The sequence below is a fragment of the Quercus robur genome, chromosome 6 (genome assembly GCF_932294415.1).
Source record: "Quercus robur chromosome 6, dhQueRobu3.1, whole genome shotgun sequence".
Classification (NCBI taxonomy): domain Eukaryota; kingdom Viridiplantae; phylum Streptophyta; class Magnoliopsida; order Fagales; family Fagaceae; genus Quercus; species Quercus robur.
This window is the reverse complement of record NC_065539.1, coordinates 43144159-43164299: the sequence shown is the minus strand read 5'-3', so window position 1 is coordinate 43164299 and position 20141 is coordinate 43144159. Positions and strand designations below refer to the sequence as shown.

Genomic DNA, 20141 nt, shown 5'->3' with positions numbered 1-20141 from the left:
AACTATTGAGTAATAGGAAGTAGACTAGTCCCCGAAAATGCTCGTTCCACATCGTTGTGCTTGGGCTGTGAGGGCTCTTAGCCATATGGATGGTTCAATATGCTCATAAGCACCTGACTCTACCTTATATGTCACTCCATGTCCATGCAGATGAAGCGAAGGCAACAGGGTTTTGAACCAGGCCTAGGCCAAACAACACGTATTGATTTGGAATGGAGTTATTTGATGAATAAGGCTGGATAGTAATTATAGATGCCAATAATATAGGTCACTACTCACAAGTGTGATCATAAGGCTATCACTCTATTTACTACTAGAATAATTATTTTAAGCTTCTTTTGGAGAAAAGTTTTTGTTCAAGATATTGTTCTTCGACTATATAGACTCTCTCACAGTCTCACTTCAGCCCAAATGGCCGAAGGAGACAGGGACCCTCTAAGACTTGGCGATGTACTTTAAATAGCCGAAGGAGACAGAGACCTTCTAAGACTTGGCGATGTACTTTAAATAGCCGAACTTTGATGAACATCTTGTGAATTACCTTTTTATTGCAATCTGTCCCGTAAAGAGGGAGATAACATTTTTATAATAATTTCATAATAAATATTTGGTGGCATACTCTTAAGTCTTAATGGTAAGCAAAAATAAAATGATATCAACAATAAGCCTATATAATAACTAATAACAGTTTTTCACATTAGCATTATTGAAAAAATGTTGTGAAGTATGTCCGCAATATTTTCATAACAAATACTAGATAGAAAGTTGTTATTTGTTCTAATATGGACCCACCACTAATATCATTTTCTTAAAAGAGTAATATTAAGTTCGCAATACTTTAGTATTGTGTGTGTGTTAAAATATTTAGTATTTTCAAAAGATAAAATAATGGGTTAATCCCACATTGAAAAATGAGTGTGAGTTATAGAGGTTTAAAGTCTGTATTGTGTATCCAAGAGTTGGGTCCTTTTGGATATACACCACTGTCAGTTTCTTTAAAACTTTCTCCTCTCCCTTTTTGTGTGTATGTTAAAATACTTAGTATTTTCAAAAGAAAAAATAGTGGGTTAATCCCACATTAAAAAAATGAGTGTGAGTTATCGATGAGGCCATAAAAATAAAAACAAAAACAACACCATAGATTGAAACTCTCCAAAAAAAAATAATAATAATAAATCACAATATTTTCATAATAAATCCTAAGAGACAAAATGTTATCGGTGAGGCAAAAAATTCACAATATTTTCATAATAAATTCTAGATAACAAATTGTTATCGGTGAGGCCATAAAAATAAAAACACCATAGATTGAAACTCTCTCAAAAAAAAAGTTTACAATATTTTCACAATAAATCCTATAGAAATAAAAACAATGCCATAGACTGAAACTCTCTCAAAAAAAATTCACAATATTTTCACAATAAATTCTAAGTGACAAACTATTATCGTTGAGGCCATAAAAATAAAAACTGTTATTGGTGAGTAAAAAAAAAAATGTTGTAACAATGCGACACATGGCAAAAACTTATGCTCACACTAGGTTTCTGTTTTTTTTTTTTTTTTTTTTTTTGTATATTGAATTAATTATTTATCTTAAGAAAACTATCTTAATTGTTAGAGACAATGCTCATACTCGGAATGAAAAATAACACTACTCTCTAATTTAGAGGCCTCATTGACGAAAGCATAATGAATCGAAACGGAGCCTATAAAGCCCAATGCGACTTTATTTAAGTTTGATATATATACCTACATAGAATTAATAGGCTGGGCCGGATAAATGAAACCCATAAGGCCCAATTACCCCTATATGGTAAGGGTTAAAAACTTAAAAGAGTACCTAGGTTTCTTTTTCTTTTTCTTTTTTCCTGCTGAAAAAAAAAATAGGGGGTTTTTGAAGGTAATAAATAATACCACGTATACCATATAGGTCTTACTGGAACTATCGCTCAAATCACTCCTCTCTAAGTACTGGGATAAGAACTCCTACCATCAAGAGGGTCACACTCCCATGTTGTGAGTACCTAGGTTTCTTAAGCAATATAAATTCATATCGTGTACCCTAATTTTTTTAATAATGGAATTCATATATATGTTGATTTTGCTCTATTTTCATTAACATTGCTTAGATCAGAAATATTCAACCAATAAAAAAAAGATCTCTAAAAACTGTAGACAAGAAGAACGATGGACCTAAATTAACTAATACCATTTGTGGTTTAACTCTAATTGTCACAGGTTAGAGAGAGTCTGAACATAACAAACAAATGAAATCAGTATTATTTCCATGTGACACTCAGGAACGCCTTAATGGGATTGAACTGTCCTCAAAAAAAAACCATAGCTTTCTCACACACACAAAAGGAAACTTTATAGCATCAATTCTAAGTTTTATGGAAAACAAGAAAACAGAAAATGGGAAAGCGTGAAGGAGCACATGGCATTAGGTGTGTATATGCTCATCATACACTGACCTCTTCTTATGCTTGACCATGTCTTCTAATGCTCAACTACACCGACCTTCCATGACCCAGTAGTCTCATTGTTACCAAAACACTGCCAAGCAACTTCTATAAAAGAAGCTTTCACTACCCCAACTCAAACCCCACCTCAAATATCAGTTTATATCCTGCACTGTTACCAGTTTCTAGGCTTATAAGATGTCCAAGTACTTTGCTTTTTGTTTGGTGATGCTTAAGCTTGCAATGGCATTTGCAAACACACCAAACTCCTTGAAAGATGAAGCATTTGTTGAAGTTTCTTTAAGTTTTGGCATATACCTAAACATTTGCCCAGAAGCTGAGGCCATTATCTTTTCTTGGGTTGCAAAGGCAGTCTCAGAGGATCCAAGAATGGCAGCCTCGCTGCTACGTCTTCACTTCCATGATTGCTTTGTTAATGCAAGTCATCTTTAATCTATGTCATTCATATTTGTTTTTTTACTTTATAAAGTAGGATAATAAAAAAATAAAAAAAAATCCTTCAAATTCAAAAAGTTCTATTTCCATCCTTGAAATTTTAAAATATTCTACCTTTTGCTTTTGTGCCCACTCCATGCTAAAGTTTTAAGGATAAAATTAAATTTTAGATGACATTTCAAAGAAAAAAAATAAACCTTAAATTATATCTTCTTTTTTTCCTAAATATTGTTTAGGTTCTTTTTCATCCCTAAAATATGTATTATGTTAGACATGCTGGCAAAAAATTAACGTAAGTGAATGAAAGGACAAAATGAGTTTGTTTTAAATTTCCAAAATCGAAATAGATTTATTTTAAAATTTTAGGGATGAAAATAGAACTATAATATATTTCAAGGACAAAAAAAGAATAGTCTTGCCTTTAGAGTGACCTGTGGACATAATGTGTGGTGAATTTGGCAGGGGTGTGATGCTTCGGTGTTGCTGGATGACACAGACAATTTTGTTGGAGAGAAAACTGCAGCTCCAAACTTGAATTCCTTGAGGGGGTTTGAAGTAATAGACGCCATCAAGTCTGAGCTAGAAGCTGTTTGTCCTCAAATTGTTTCTTGTGCTGACATTCTTGCAACTGCTGCCAGAGACTCTGTTATTCTGGTGTGTGCTCAAAGTTGTGTGATTTTATCAGTGACTATTAGGAATGTTACAAATTTTACTACATAAATCTTAAAATTGGTATGTCAACTTTTAAACACAAGGGAAAAAAAAAAGTAATTCATAAATTTATGTTATTACTGTGATACTAAACCACTTTTATTGCTACGTCAATTTGTAAACTTTTATATAATAAAAATTGTAGCAACTTTATCATTTTCTTTACTCTTTTATCAATTAGTTATGCTTATGTCTAAGTCCATAATAAAAATGAGTTTGTGCCAATTTGGGTTCTAATTTACAGTCAGGAGGACCCAGTTGGGAAGTCCAAACAGGAAGGAGGGACAGCTTGAGTGCAAGCAAAGAAGCAGCAAACAACAACATCCCAGGCCCAAATTCTACTGTGGCAACTCTTGTGGCCAAGTTTGAGAATGTAGGCCTCTCGCTCAGTGATATGGTGGCCCTCTCGGGTAATAACATCTTGTCTTTGTTAATCATTTGTTCTTAATTATATCACTCTATAAAAGTAGGAAGTGATTGTTTGCTCAGAAACTCAACTATTATTCCTTTGGTAGGTGCACACACAATAGGCAAAGCCCGATGCTCAACATTCAGTACTCGACTACAAGGAATCAACCAAAATGGTCCAGACATTAATCTGGATTTCATTGCCTCACTGCAACAGCTTTGTTCAGGATCCGACAGCGCCACAACACTAGCACATCTAGACCTCGTAACTCCAGCAACGTTCGATAACCAATACTATGTTAACCTTATTTCTGGAGAGGGATTGCTTCAATCTGACCAGGTTCTTTTTAGTGGTGATGAACAAACTCGTCAAATAGTGGAAACCTACGCAGAGGACCCATTTGTCTTCTTTGAGGACTTCAAGAATTCTATGTTAAAAATGGGAAGCATAGGGGCACTAACAGGGTCAAGTGGTGAGATACGCAGGAACTGTAGGACTATCAATTAAATTTGGCTTATTGAAGTAACCTCATTATGCAGAGGCATCATGGCATGTCTAATCTGTGCTACTACAGATGCTTGTCTTAGTTTATGGAAATGGTAATGAAATAAATAACTAGTTATTTAGTTGTCTGCTATCGCTTTGCAATCTAAAAACAGAAAGAAAGAGGTGACCTCTGGTGCATGATATTTGGCTAACGTTAATTAAGTACCCATCACAACTTGATTATATCGTTTTAAAATCCATCCTTTTTCACTTTACCAATTGCCACCATAAAACCCTAGGCTTTGCCATCACAAACTTTAGATTATGCCACAGAACTACCAAAGATTAAAGTTATCAATGTCGTGCTAGATACTACTTTGATTTGGCAAGAAAACTAAATACTTATATACTGATTAATACGGGGTGTACCATTTCAGAATTACCACTACACCTGAGCCCCAATACAGTCAATATAGACCAGTATTACATTTTGTGAATCGGCTGGTAAGGTATTAATAACATTGGTAAAGGTTCATAAAGCATATGCGAAGTACAGTTTAAGCTAAGATTATGATTATGGCAATATATTACGTTAGACAAAAATAACATTCTAACTACTCGGTGAAGGCAATCAATTGCCCTATGAACTAACGGCACACAGGCTTAAATCACTGAGCCACTTCATGTGAGACAGTAAAACCTCACAATAAAGAGTAGATAACTGAAGGCTCAATAAAACTGTTTATCACATTATACATTCCTTTGTTGAAGAAGTTGCCAGCCTTAGCCTTCGAGAGAGTTGATACAGGTGTTTTGGCTCAGTATCCCCAAACAGCTACACTTCTTCCCCATGTGCCACCTTGAGTTCCATTTCTACTCCACCACTTCAAGTTCCTGAAGACGAAAATGTTCATAACAATGTCAGTAGGTTTCTTTTTTTGCTAAATATGTCAGTAGTTTAGACAAGTACAGTGCATATATTGTAATCTTAAGAAGTGAAGAAATAGCAGGTAAAATTTTCCCAACCATTTTGCTCTTATCAGGAGGAGATGCTATTTGACTTATAGATTATGAAATTAACTATTATCAATTCCAAACCCCCACCTCCCCAAACCACCCTTGCCATTTGGCCCAAAGGACATTGGTCCTCCACCCTTTTTGCGAGTCTTCTTTTCTCTCTCAATAACCGCCTCATAAAATTTGGGATCGATAAAGCCATAGGCACCTAAAATCCCATGATGGGAAAATCTAGTAATATGGTTGCTTCCAAATTTAACCCAAAAATGGGGTAAAAATGAAATCATGAATCTCAATGGCCTAAAAATATTTTGGGTTGCAAAGATAATTTCCAAAGCAAAATCAGACAAGTAAAAATAAACTCTTAGAACCTGTTGGCTTATTCTTCCACATCCACTCCTGAGAAGCCTGAAAGCCCTGCAGAAGATGCAGACAATTAGAATTAGACTGAGGCCACAGAGAGAACTCAGAGCACAGGCAACATGTGACGACAGATACCTGTTGGAAACGTGCAGGATCACTGACTGAACCAGGTGCTGCCTGTAGTTGTGTATAACCAAGTTCCTGCAAAGCCAAAAGATCCCAAGAGTACATAAGTATCTGTGTAGAACCACATATGGAAAGCTCTACTTAACAGTATAGTCACTGTAGTAATATTAAATAAAAAATATTCTTGATAAACATTGTTGACCACTTCTTAACCAAAGTTAGACCAGTTCTCTAACTAAAGATTTCATACACACTTGATTCTCCAGATGGTACAAGACACCAAACACGTTCTTCCAGGATCCCATTAGCTTTTTCAAAGCCTAGTTCTAAATAAGGCATCATTGTATAAAGTAAAATCTTTCTGCAAAGGTGAAATTTACCTGGACATTTTGGTGACCTGTTACTCCAGAAGCTTGGTACTGAGATTCCAAATTATATAGTTAGCAAAGGAAAAATTAAGAATATTGATTTTTATTTATTTATTTTTTTAAATTGTGTTTAAGGCACCGACCGATGATGAGAAATTAGGCTGCTGTATCTGCTGGTGGTGGTGGAGTTGTGGTTGAAGATGAGCTGGAAGCTGCACCTGCTGCGTTTGTGTGACTTGTTGGGCAGATAGAACTTGGGGGTGTGACTGGGTTTGAGGCTGTTGAACTAACAATTTTTGTTTCTGTTCAAACAGCACCAACTCTTCAGGTTTCTCCCACTACAAGTTCATTTAAGCAAATGTCAGTCACATAAATGGTGGACAAATCCCAACAGTAAAGCAAGGCTGATAAAAATCTCACCCGGCTTTCACCAGTGACACTATTATAATAGTAGTTGTATCCATCAGGGGAGGTGTGCTCTGTCCAATTACATTTTACAGGAGCCATAGCCTGGTTTATTACTGGTACGGCAGGAGCAGCAGATTTCACAGAAGGCGCATCAGCAGCTGATGAAGTAGCAGGGGTGCTGGCCACTGTCTGTTGTACAATCCCACCCCACTGAGACTGCAGGTCCAAATGACATTCTCAGCATACAATCTTTAAGAGTTTATAAAAACAATTACAAAAGAGCATTCCAACGATAAAATTCTACAGACAACCCCAAAGGGTAGCACAATCAGTTAGGCACCATGCCTCATAAAACAGAGGCGACTAGGTTGAATCTCTCTACAGAGAAAAGATGAGTAGAGGATGAAAACTGTCAAAATTGAAAAAGAAACTAGTCTTGAGTTCAGAAGCAGTCAGTCAGATGATAGACATGAGACAGACATGTCAAAGATCCATGATACACCAATAGTGGGTTGCATTTAAAAAATACATCCCATGATTAAAAAAGAGCAATATGAATAAATACTAAGTTTCATTTAAAACAGGTTAACAAAGTAATAAGACAATCAAGTTATCATTTAAGCAGTACTCTTAACTCCTAATCTTATGATAGCACAAATGTAGTTCTCCAACAATTACGATATGCTTCCAGCATACCTAACCAATCACTTGCTCTAATCCTGAATACCTGCTGTTTATTAGGCTGAGAACTCTGTTGCTGATTTGATGGTTGCATCAGCTGTAACTGTTGTTGCAATTGGGAGAATGCTTGCTGAGATGACTGAAAGCTTGCCTGCAGAGTTTGTGTCTGTTGTGACAACATCTGAGCTAACTGAGAAGGAGGCTGCTGAAGATGTTGAAGTTGCTGCGGAACAGGAGCAGGAAGCTGCTGTTGATTTGTGACAGTAGACAAAGAATGAGGTTGTAAGTTAACATCCAAAGGAGCCTGTAGTGTTGTTGCAGAAGAGGCAGTCTGCTGAACCTGAGGCTGAGAAACAGAATACTGTCCACCCAAACCAAGTAAATGTTGTGATGGTAGTGCTTGACTGAAGGGTGTTTGACCAGCAGAATGAGGGAGCTGTGGCTGACCAAGCTGCTGTAGTGATGCAAGCGGTGTTTGCATTTGTGAGTATGATGCTGGAGTTTGAGGGTGTGATTGAAGGGAAGGTGGCAAGTGCTGTGGTGACTGCATAGGCTTCTGGAATGGTGCCATTTGCTGGCTGACCGGTGGAACTTGAGGTTTAGACTGGTTAAAACTCTGAAAAAATTTTGGAATGAAATTACTGATTGTTTTGGAAGAACCAGGTAGACAATGAAGACAAAAAATTAACATCATATACCTGTTGCGATGTTGAAGATGATGTAACTGCCTGTCCCAAAAGGGAACCATCGGGAGGGCCACCAAAGCCACTTGAAGGACCACCCTGAAAATTTTCCAAGAATAGTTAGTAAAAGAAACTTGCAGTATTTCAGAAATAATACCAAAAAAAAGATACATGTAACCAATACATTGTAAGAAAATAGAATAAGAAACTACATTGCAGACACAGAACATGGAAACACAATTAATAAACTATCCAATCAAAGAATCTGTGCTATCATGAGAAGTGTTATGTCCACAACATTTTCACAACACTTTCACAACAAATCTTAGGTGGCAGGTTGTTACTGGTTTTAATTTGAACCTTATCACTGAAATTACTTTCTTGTCCACCAGTAACAGCAAATAACAATTTGTCACTTAGGATTTGTTATGAAAGTGTTATGGACATAGCATTTCTCATGATTAAAAGGCCACATAAGCTGCAGATTAACTATAGGAAGAGAGAGAAAGCTAAATGCCCCTCATACCGGTCTTTAGAGAACACTTGCACCATAGGTGAACCATAAAATATCAGTTTTGGAGTTGGGAGGCCTTAAATTTATGTAAAGCCATTGCAAAGAAAAAAAATTGAAGCAGTAACAGACCAGCCAAGCACACAGTTTATTTTTATCCCAACACTCGGGTAAATAGCTCATGCCTAAATGCAGTGAGGCAAAAAATAAAATAGTATTTCAGTACAATTTCTTTATTTTTATTATTTTCTAGACCGTTCTAATTTTTTTTTTTTTTTTTTTTTTTTTGGGCAGAGGGGAATGAAACTCTGTAGTTTGCAGTAGACTTTCTTTGGAAACCAACTACTTAGTCACCAAAAATCATTTAGACAATCTATCCCAGTATACCTAGTCAGAGAAGCAAGATTCCTAAAAAAAGCAATCACACTACGGTCTAACAAGAATCAAATTTTTTTCTTACCGGATTCAATGGCAATGCCATGTCACGAGACCTAGGAGGGAACTGACCCCCAAAGCCACGAAAATCGGTATTAGAAGGTGGCCTTACATTGGGTGGACTCATTGGATGCCAAGCATTAGGTGGAATTCGATCACCCATAGGGTCACCAAAATTTTGTGAAGGTCTGCCAAGGGGCATGAAAATAGAAGTGAGCAGAGATAAATACAATACCAAAAGCAAGAAGAAATAAGGCATAAATTTCACTAGAGTATGTGGAGAAAGGTTTGGGGGGATGAAGTTTGAGGTTTGAAATACCTAGGCCCTAATGTTTGAAATTGAGGACCTAAACCCGGACCTCCAAGTGCAGGACCACCCCTGAAAAAGAGAAATTGAAAAAAAGTCAAAATTTGGTTTTAGGGAATCCATCTGTGAGCAACATAGATAGGATTAGTCCAAAGTTAATGTGAAGTAGAAGCTGAACTTAAAAACAACAATATATCAGGTCCCTCCATTGCCAAAGTCCAACATAAGAAAGGTTGACCAAATGCAAAAGAAAAAAAGAGAAAGCCCAAATCCCACCCCCCCCCCCCCCAAAAAAAATTAAATAAATAAATAAATAAAAAGCAATTGCAGATAAAAACTGAAGCTAAGGTTTAGATATCAAAACCTTGAATCTCCAGGTCTAGGCCTCTTAGGATCAGCAAAGCGGACAGTTAACGGTTGTTCACAACCCTAAGAAGAAGCAGAAAAAAAAAACCATAAGCTCTAATAAGATAATCTGAAAACAGAATATTACTAGGTGTAAAGAGAGAACACTAACTCTCATAGTATAGATTCCATTAAGAGCATTTATAGCTGCCATTGCCATGTCTCTGTGAGAGTATTTTACAAAACCACATCCTACAAAATAAGTGAAACAAAAATATCAGTAACAAAAAAAAAAGGAGCATTCAGGTTGTTCAGACCAAAAAAATTATGAAAAGGAATTTTTTTTTTTTTTTTTAAGTCACTACACTTAAAAAGAAACAACATATGTGCTGTGCTATTACAGAGAAAAAAAAAAAAACCCTACTATTATAATTTAAAAAATAGACAAACAATATCAACCAGTTCATACTTTCTTACAAACAAAATTAATCAAATGGCCACCGTACCTCTAGTTTTAATCTAATTCCTACATGCTTTTATCAAAAATAAAAATTATCTTAGTCAAATATAAATCAAATTAAAATTTAATCTATAAATAAGGGATACTATAATACGGCAAAAGAATTGAGTGTCAGAAATCCTTCAACCAATTCAAACCATTTTTTTTTTTCTAAAAAAGGGATAAGATTAGAGGACACACCACGACTCTGCTTCATATTATCACGCATCAGGTAAACATCTTCTACTCTGCCATACTTGGAAAAAATCTGATAAAAGACATCATCAATCATTAGATATGAAACAACAGAAACTTCCAATTAAATTTACACTACATATGGTAAAATTTGGAAGGGAAGAGTTTTAAGTTTCCTTCATGTCAAGCTGAGAAAAAATTTTGCATATGAAGTATTAATCTTAGGAAAGGACAGCTTAATTGATGGATTGACATACTTCCTCAACTTCCGTTTCTGTGGCTTGTTTGTTCATTGATCCTACAAACAATTTGTACTCAACCGCACCTACCACATAAAGCAATTATTTCAGCAATAGAAAAATTTGATGGTTTTTAAGACAAATGCATGTTCACAATCACGCATAAAGAACGTTTAAGAAAAATATTTCCCCCAAGAATGTCCAATTTATACTTCTAGTCATACAATGAAAATTAAAGTCAATACAAGGGTTTTTTTTTTTTTTTTTTTGGGGGGGGGGGGGGGGGGGAGATGGGGGGCGGCCTGTGAAAGACATAAAATAATATGCATACTAACATGTCCGAAGACAGACTCACATAGCTCAATCTACGTTCAAAACCCCATTAATTACGACTACAAAATGCTAGTGAACTATGTCCCAGGCTTTTTCCATGTTTGACTAGTAGAAGGTAACACATTCTAAGAGAATTTATTACAAAAATAAATAAATATTAAGACTTCTAATTAATAATACTCCCCTTATCAACATTCCATGTGTACAAGCAAAACCAATAAAGATGAAAAAGTACAATGAACCTATTTTTTTTTCTTTTTTCTTTTTTTGAGTCAGAGAAAGTTATGTCCCCCTGTTAAAATCTTTTATATATATATATATATATATATATATATATATATATAGGAAAAGGAATATTAACTGTCCAACACAATCCCATAACATGACACTCAAGTGTTTCTTTGGAGAACAGAACATAAAGGTCTTTGTTATTGTAGGATTCCCTCACGCAATAGGTTACCCCTTTTTTTCTTATTTAGGAATTGAAAAAATTATAACATAGGCTACAATTTTGAAGCCCATCAAGCAAAAGATTAAAGAGCAGTGTTGGTAAAAGGATCAAGCAGAGCTTAAGTGCCAAAGGCAAGCGCGTGCCTAATTTAAGTAAAGAGAACATTTTTCAAATATAATGTATAATACCCTCTAATCAAAATATTTGTAACATATAATAAATAAATTAAAAAACTCAAATAAGTAACATATTTTGCCTATTAACTCAAATGGATGGTGCAATTGTACAACATTTGTAAGTTTAAATTTAATGTAAGTTATTTCAGTTACATGGACAATGTGATAATAATACTTATCCAAAAAAAAAAAAAAAAGACAATATGATAATAACCTAATCATATATTCAAACATAATTTTAAGAAGCACATGACTGTGTTAGCTATGATCAAAAGACAATGACCACAAAACTCAACAATAAATTATCCTGGTCCATGTCTTTTTGGTATGTAAATAAAGAATTGATTGTGAAGTACAAACATCTTAACCTTAGAATAGTTTTGTATAATAAATCAATGCTCTGTGTCATTTCCTTCAAGATCAAGCAATTATTTTTAATAATTCAAAAAAATTATAGCAAAATAATAATAATAATTAAAAAATACCCAAACATGCTTTGTGCTTATTCAAAAAGCACCAGAAAATCATGCCTGAAGTGTGCTTCATTACATGAGTTTCTTTAATCTAAGCAAAGCAATTAGACCTTAAGGCTTTGAGCTTTAAGTGTGCCTAGGTGCACTTTTAACAACATTGTTATTGAAACACTCCAATTTTGCACAAACATCATATGCCACAATTAGTGCAAGTGTGCATTATTTCTTTTACATAACTTGATTGGTCTAACAAACCCAAATATGATTTTTATTAGTACAATTCCATACATAAAATGAAAAGGCACAATTTCTATGAATAGATAATAAAATTTACAAATAATTTACCAAGGCGTTCACGTTCTCCATCAGCATATCTCACTTGTATAGGACCCACTCCCTGGAAAACAAATGAGTGTGTGAAACTACGCCAAATTAGTTTGCATACAAGATTGGAAATTATTCCAGCAAGAAAACTCACCCCAGGAAGAGTATGATGATTGTGTAATGCCCTTATTGCCCTATCAGCTTCATCCGAGGTCGCATATTTTATAAAACAACAGCCTGCATAAGCAAAGAGTTTTTAATCCTGATTTCAAAACATTACTTCTACCCTTCTACCAATCTCAAATACAACAAATTTGAGAGCTTAAACACACACACACACATAGAGGCTAATATCAATTCCAGAGCTTTGTATTATAAGCTTCTGCTGGAGGGAATAAGATTACAAGGAGAAACCATAAATAAGTAGTTTGACTACTACAAAATAGACCAAATGTTTCAATAACAATAAAGAATACTGAATTGACAAAGTGTGATCACAAAATCAAAATCTTTGCCACTCACAGCATGGCATTGCGTCACAAGACTGCTGAACATTAAATAGAAATCCATCCAATTGTTCACAACAAAACCAAGAAAGCTAAAGATTATAGCACAGATACATCCCAACAAATAAAGACTTAACAATGCCTAAGCTGGCAAACATATACAATCAACTCACAACACCACCCCAAAAATAAAAAACCCTGAACTCCACACTGCAGGTCAAAGATTTACTGCTTTCCTTTGAGCACAAATCCTCAAAACCGAGCTATAAGGAATATTCATTAATACTGATGATGGAAAAAGATAACGAGGAATTATGTGTGCAACAATGGAGATTGATCACACAGAAGCCAAATATTTTGCTTGGAGAGAGAGAGATTCAATCTCTAAATTTAACTACTTCTCTGGAACAAAAGCAGACATTAATTAAACCTCAGCCCAGGGCACCTGGTCATGCAATCACCCAACATTCTTCTTTGGCTCATTTCTTCCAATGACAAACAGAGTTGAAGCAAATAGGCAATGCAGTAATTATTGGCACTAAGCACAACAGATATCCATGTTGCCAAGATACGCAATTATCATAACACCATAATGCGGCTGCAATCCGTGAAGCCTCATTAAGCTTATACATACAATCTAACAGAGAAGATGATTTATAATGGACTAAGGGTTTCCAAGCATTACACTTCTTTGTGCAATCCAAGCATTGAGACATTTAAAGAAATTAGCTCAATCTAAATAATACATATTGTTAACTCATCCACAAAGATACATAATAAGAAATCTAAAAGCTATTAGTTATGTTAAAACACACACACACAAGAAACAACCCGACTCCAAAGCCTTAATCATTTGTCACGAAACAGAACTAGCTAAAAATAAGCTCCTGAGAGTCAAAAAACAGAATCGGCAAGAGTAGGTGCAAAAGAACTCATCATATACAGATCATAACTCTGTTGCTTCACTTATGCTCCTGAACATCAAACCAATATGTTTACATCAACAAACAGACCATTATTCAGCACATAGGGTTTTGGGCATATCAAGATGGAGAAGGATCATATTCTGACCACTCACAAGAACCATACAAAACAGAAATGTACTCTTGAAGACGACTAGAACTGCTAATATTTTCACCATAGTCACTTGCATTTCTCAGAACAGCACATCTTCCTTTGCTCCACCATGCTAACATCTAATCAAAATTCAACAAAACTTTATCCCCACCCTACACACATAAATTAGAGTGCTCACATTCATTTTCTTTAGGTCAATAGGCTGTGTAAAGTTTGTACTCTATAGCACAGCCCACATCCATTAATCAAAAAGCATTTGAAAAGACAACCAGTAAGAGTGGATATGAAACAGACTAGCCACAACATAAACTAAATCTTAGGGGCAAGAAGTCAATAAGCATCCAGGAATCATGGCGACAAGGATCTCTTTGTACCAATTCTTTAGAATGAACAACCATGGAGCATTACACACACAGAGAATTACAAAGTAACTGAACAATCAGCCATTAAATCAAGAAAATTCATGGTAAAAAATACAATAATGTCACAGGCACCAAAGTTACAGGAAAACTTTCAAAGGCAAACATCTTTTAATATTGGCATTATCAAACGGGTAGCTTAAAACCAAACCAAGTCTGCACTTGCAAGTATGGAATCTGAAACTTGGACAAAATACACTTCCCCAGTTGTATTGGCAGTGTAAATCTTGGTTAAGCCAATAACGCTCCTTCAACCCCACAATATATATATATATTATTTTTTTTGGCCATAACCCCACAATAACAGAAACAAAAAGAAGAAGAAAGCCTTGGTCCAAAAAGTATGGGGCAGCTACCTTTAAATCTAAAACATACATTCAATGGATACTACATACACACATTATAACTACTGCAGAACCCAAAAAAAAAAAAACCCCAATCACAGAAAGAATTGACCAAAGCTCCACCACTGTACCATAGAGCGCTTGTTAAATCATCATGGGAGACATACTTGAGCTCTACATATTTAAAGTCCTAGCAGACCCAACAGATATCAACAACGCAAGAATCCAACAATGAGACTATGGCACCTGATGTGCAAATCAACAACATAAAAATTTACGTGAACATCATAACATTAACCAATATGTTGGTCTCCACATACTGGGAATTTGCAAGTTCGGAAACTATTTCCACACGTTGACCCATCATATGAACCCCAAAGTTGACAACAAACAGAAGGAAAAACAATAAAGTTTCACAGAAGAATATCCAAAAGCGTTGATTGCAAGATATCGGCTAATGGTGTCAGGGATTCATTGAGGCCCTAATTTCACCAAGTATTTTGTCAACAGTTACATTCACTCACCTAAGGGCTTCAATAGATCACTGCAGCCATTACATAACAGAGAGAATTTAAACCACAAAGCAACCAAAAACTTGACAATGTCCCTCAGGTATCCAATAGGTAGCAAAACCCACAAACCAAGTTAAAATAACCAATCAACTCTGGTATCAAATCATGCACAAACTTACAAGCATAAAATAGCACTTTCCAACATATGGCATGTACGTCTAACCACTCAATTAATATTGTGGACCAATATTTAAAGATCTATGCACAACGCTGTCTAATAAGTAAATTGTAACACCACAGATTCTAATAACGAATGAAGAAGGAACACCTAATCGCATTTTATTCTAAGACTGAACATACAACTCCACATCACTACACGCTTGCCATGTGCGGAACTCACGATAGCTTAATTTATTAAATCCTTCATTGCACAAACTACAAGCAAAACACAACTGAAGAGATAAAATTGATAGGAAACCCCACAAGCCAAAGTTTCTGACCAAAATACTCGCACAAGTAAGCTTCGGTATCAAAATACCACACAAATTTACAAGCATAAATGGCGGTGTCCAAGAAATGGCCCATAAATTTAACAACTCAATAACATTGACCATTGCTCAAAGCGTACTAAGGAAAAAGGCTGGCCTGTAAGTAAGTAGTAGACACCCACATATTCTGATTATTAAGACAACAAAAACATAGCAAACCACCATCACACACCTGCCACATAAAACACGAAATGGGTCGCCTTTTTATCACATTAACATCACTGCAAACCCATGATCATGAACAAAAAGAGCCAAATATTCAGCTCTGAGATACTCAAAGCTGATAAAGATATTGAATCCACTCGCTTAATAGAAACAACAACAAAAATAGATAATCATGAGACATCCCTCAAACAAGCAACAGGTCCATAATTCAAAATGTAGCTTTCGGGCAAGTTATCAATACACTCACAAGTCACAGCCCATTAGGCATTACCTCTAACTGCCATCCATCTCTGATAGACAATCCAACTTCAGAACCATTTCACTTAGTTAATATAAAAAACTGATGTAAGACATTCCACACCATTTTAAAGAAGGAACTCCCAGGTTCACCGAGATATGAAAAACCCACACTCTTGGAAATTACAATGTGATTAATTCCATTCAAAAGCAATAATCCAAGTATTTTGTGTTATTCTCTGTACAATGGCTGCACTTCTAAACATCCTGACATAAACAAGCTACAGTAATGGCAATAGACACTCCCATTACAAAAAAAAACAAAAATTGTTGGGTAATGCCACCACCGCTGCAGCCACTATTGCAAAAGCAGGATCTATTTCTCTTCCAAGATCCCAACTGCTATTCAAAAACTGGTTTTTAGTAGGTTTACACATCTTGCCTCCTCCTTGTTTGACAGGACGGACACAAAAAAGGGTCGCAACCAAAACCAACAAGCCCGAAACTTGTTGCAAAACAAACTGAGACGAAAGATGAGCTTACACTTGCTCCCATCAGCCTCTCAGATGACCTGAAATAAGATAGGTACAGATCACAATTATTTCATAGAAATTAGCATCTACACGTACCTTGTTGTTGTCCTGTTCTCTTATCTTTAATCAAAGCAACCTCTATAACATTTCCATGATCTTCAAACAGAGGGCGAATCTGACATCAAAATAAGCTTGACATCAACAACATAAAACAATAACAGGATAACAGGGCAAAAATAGCATAACAACCATTTTTTTTGTATATGAATTGATTGACTTACATCTTCCTCGGTGGCCGTCCTGGGAACAGATCCAACAAAAAGTTTGGCAAAACTACCGCCATCAAATTGCTCTGAAAAATCCAATACAAACATAAACAAAACAGGAATGAAAAATAAACCAATGAAGATTGCAAGTATACATAGAAACACACAACAAGATGGGGCAAAGAATAGGAAAACAAAAAAAAAAAAAAATCACAAATAAGAAATGCTGTAATATACTCTTTCCTACAACTTCTCATACCAAACCAACCCACTAGATTGCAAATAGTTTTTCCTTCTAATTCAACCATGAGATCCTATTAACTAACAAAATTAAGATGCATACATTTTCTCAGGTCTTTGTGATACTAATTCTCCTTCTAAAAATATCCAATATTGCATCCCTAGACGTCTTTAATCGTTGAGTTATAAGGCTCTTGGCTCTATTGTTCACAAATCATAATTGAATGGCCCACTTGCATACGTTTTCACAGTACATAAAATCAATTATGACACAAGATCAACCATGTGATTCCAAGCAGTGTAAAAAAAAAAAAAAAAAAAAAGCCAACCCCATATCCATCAACAATTAATTAACTCTAAATTAGTACAGTACTGCACCATAACCCCTAGCAATAAATAAATAATCAAATAAACAGTTAAACAAGCACCAAGTACACGCAATAAGCAACATTCAATTCAAACTTTACAGTTAATCCCACAGTTACAATTACAGTTAACACACACAAATAAATAAATACAAAGAACAAGGCGAACCTGGCGAGCCTCCGCGGCCGGGGAAAGAAAACCCTCGCTTCTGTCCGGAGAGGGGTGGCGGCAACGGCAGCGGCGCCAGTTGCTGATGATTATTGTTATTATCATCATAATTATTAGACCCGAAACCTCCTCCGCCTCCGCCCATGGGCCTAAACCCAGCGGGGCGAAATCCCCCGGGTCCGGTATCGGCACCGCCGGAGCCGGGGGAGAGGCGAGGAGGACTCTCGAAAGGGCGGTGGTTGGCACCGCCGCGGAAGTTATTAGGGCTACGACGGTTATGGTTGTTGGTTAGAGGTCCATCGGAGAAGCGAGAAGGACCTCTAGAGTGACGATAGGGTTGGGAATCGTAATGATTGTTGTGGTTATTGTTGTTGTCGTTGTTGTTGTTGTTGTTGTTGTTAGAGTAACGGTCTCCTCTGTGTCTATCCAGCTTGGCGAATTTTGAATAAAAACCTAGAAATTGGAGAGAGAAAGACAGAGAGTGGTGTGGTTGAGAGCCTGAAGGGTGAGAGAGAGTGCAGTGTAGTGGAGAGCTTTGGTCTTCTTCTTGGTCTTCGTCTTCTTTGTTGCTTGGTGGTATTTGAGTTTTGTGAGTCCTTTTTGACAATTATTAAATAGTGTTGCGATTTTGGGGAGTTTCTTCTGCTGGGCTTTTACGCGAACTGGGCCTTCCTTTATAGTAAAATTTGCCCATCTTTTTTGCTTTTACTTTTTAGTCTTGATTATAAAAATATTAAATCGGTTTGAATTTTCCTTCTTTTTTTTCTTGTTTTTTTGGCTGGGTCTGTCTAATATGTAGTTTGATGAAATTGAGTTTGGTATAAAAAAAAAATTATAATGTTTTGTACAGTTTCACAACAAATCATGGATTGGAAATTGTTACTAATTTTAATATGAGTTCATCATTTAAATTACTTTTTGCCATTAAATACCAACGAAAGTAGGGGGAGGTCCTCTTGATATTTACTTGATTTTATAAGTATCATTGGTTGTTATGTTCTCTAAAATGAATTAAATCCTTGCAAAAAATATCATATTCATGAATATTGAAAATGAATTGTTAAATCTTGATATGACAACTCTTCTATTATTATTGCTTATTAATTGAATCTTTTATTTATTTGGATGGAGAATGGGGAATGGAATTATTAGTTACGGAAAAGTGGAAAGATACTTTGTTTGTAAACAAACTTATGAAATTCTCTACTGGCTCTAGCAGTCAATTTAATATGATATGATTGAATAAATAACCGAATTTTACTTATATATTATTTTTAGCCGTTATTTTTTATAAAGTTATAAAGAAAGTACAAGAAAAAATTCTTTCTCTTTTATATCCCTACCCCAACTCAATAATGTAACCGCTTAGAAATTATTGTGAAAAGTGTTAGAGACATAGCAATTTTCTACACACAAAAAAATTGGGAAAATTATCTAAATTTCTACAAATCTCCATTAACTAAAAGTATTTATATGCATAAATAGTATTAAATCAAAGTCACAAATCAGTATCTTTTTTTTTCTTTTTTTTTTTTGAGAAAGAAATCAATATCCTTAATAGTGTAGCTATGGGCAACAAAATTGTTAACTATATCGATGGTTACAAACTTTTTCTTTATAATTTGATAATTACAACAAAATGGATGGGGATTTGAAACCTGAACATCTATATTATAAATACTAAAAATTGTCAGTTAAGCAACAAGACTTTCGACTAAATAATTACAAACTTAAGGCACATTTGGTAAACTATAATAAGTACTGTAATGTAATAGTTATTTATATGATTTATTTATTTATGGCACATTTGGTACATTGTAATGATTATTACATAGGAATAAGAATAAGTATTATATGGAATACATTAAGTTGGAATGTAATAACTATTACTGTTCATTAGTTTGGTGACTATTTAGGAATAGAATCCTGAATATGAATTCACAATTTAGTAGAGTATAAAAAAAAATGTGAATTAAATCATTTTTAAGTCAAATTTCCTAAAATACACTTTATTTTAGGGTGTTCATAATAGAGCTAATAATTAACAACAAATAAAATTTATTTTCTTTCCTTTTGAAGATGTGGCATCTAATGGCTTTTTAGGAAATTTTTTTAAAAAGTTATTACATAAAGTGAAGGAATAGATATTCAATTTTTTTAATAATGAATAGTTATTCCTCATTTTGAAGAATAGTTATTCATAAGGAATAACTATTCATTATAATAAAAATATAACCAAACAACCGAATAGTTATGCCATAGTAATATTTATTACATTACAATGTCTATTACGATCTACCAA

At 35.0% G+C, this 20141-nt stretch overlaps 2 protein-coding genes across 2 annotated transcripts; one reads left to right on the top strand and one right to left on the bottom strand.

Annotated features, from left to right (window-relative positions):
* Positions 1-2436: 2436 nt before the first annotated feature.
* Positions 2437-4666, top strand: LOC126688883 (peroxidase 40). Its single transcript, XM_050383786.1, has 4 exons — positions 2437-2900; positions 3381-3572; positions 3874-4039; positions 4145-4666. Exons 1-4 carry the CDS (start codon positions 2661-2663, stop codon positions 4543-4545), a joined length of 999 nt encoding a protein of 332 aa, XP_050239743.1. The 5' UTR covers positions 2437-2660; the 3' UTR covers positions 4546-4666.
* Positions 4667-4986: 320 nt separating this feature from the next.
* Positions 4987-18459, bottom strand: LOC126688882 (flowering time control protein FCA). The gene is made up of 19 exons (XM_050383785.1): positions 17840-18459; positions 17081-17151; positions 16896-16974; positions 12613-12695; positions 12480-12531; positions 10720-10787; positions 10469-10535; positions 9941-10020; positions 9788-9852; positions 9436-9495; positions 9142-9304; positions 8186-8269; positions 7534-8103; positions 6819-7022; positions 6542-6736; positions 6411-6449; positions 6040-6105; positions 5913-5958; positions 4987-5418 (listed from the first exon to the last, which is right to left on the bottom strand). Exons 1-19 carry the CDS (start codon positions 17982-17984, stop codon positions 5411-5413), a joined length of 2145 nt encoding a protein of 714 aa, XP_050239742.1. The 5' UTR covers positions 17985-18459; the 3' UTR covers positions 4987-5410.
* Between the last annotated feature and the right edge of the window lie 1682 nt (positions 18460-20141).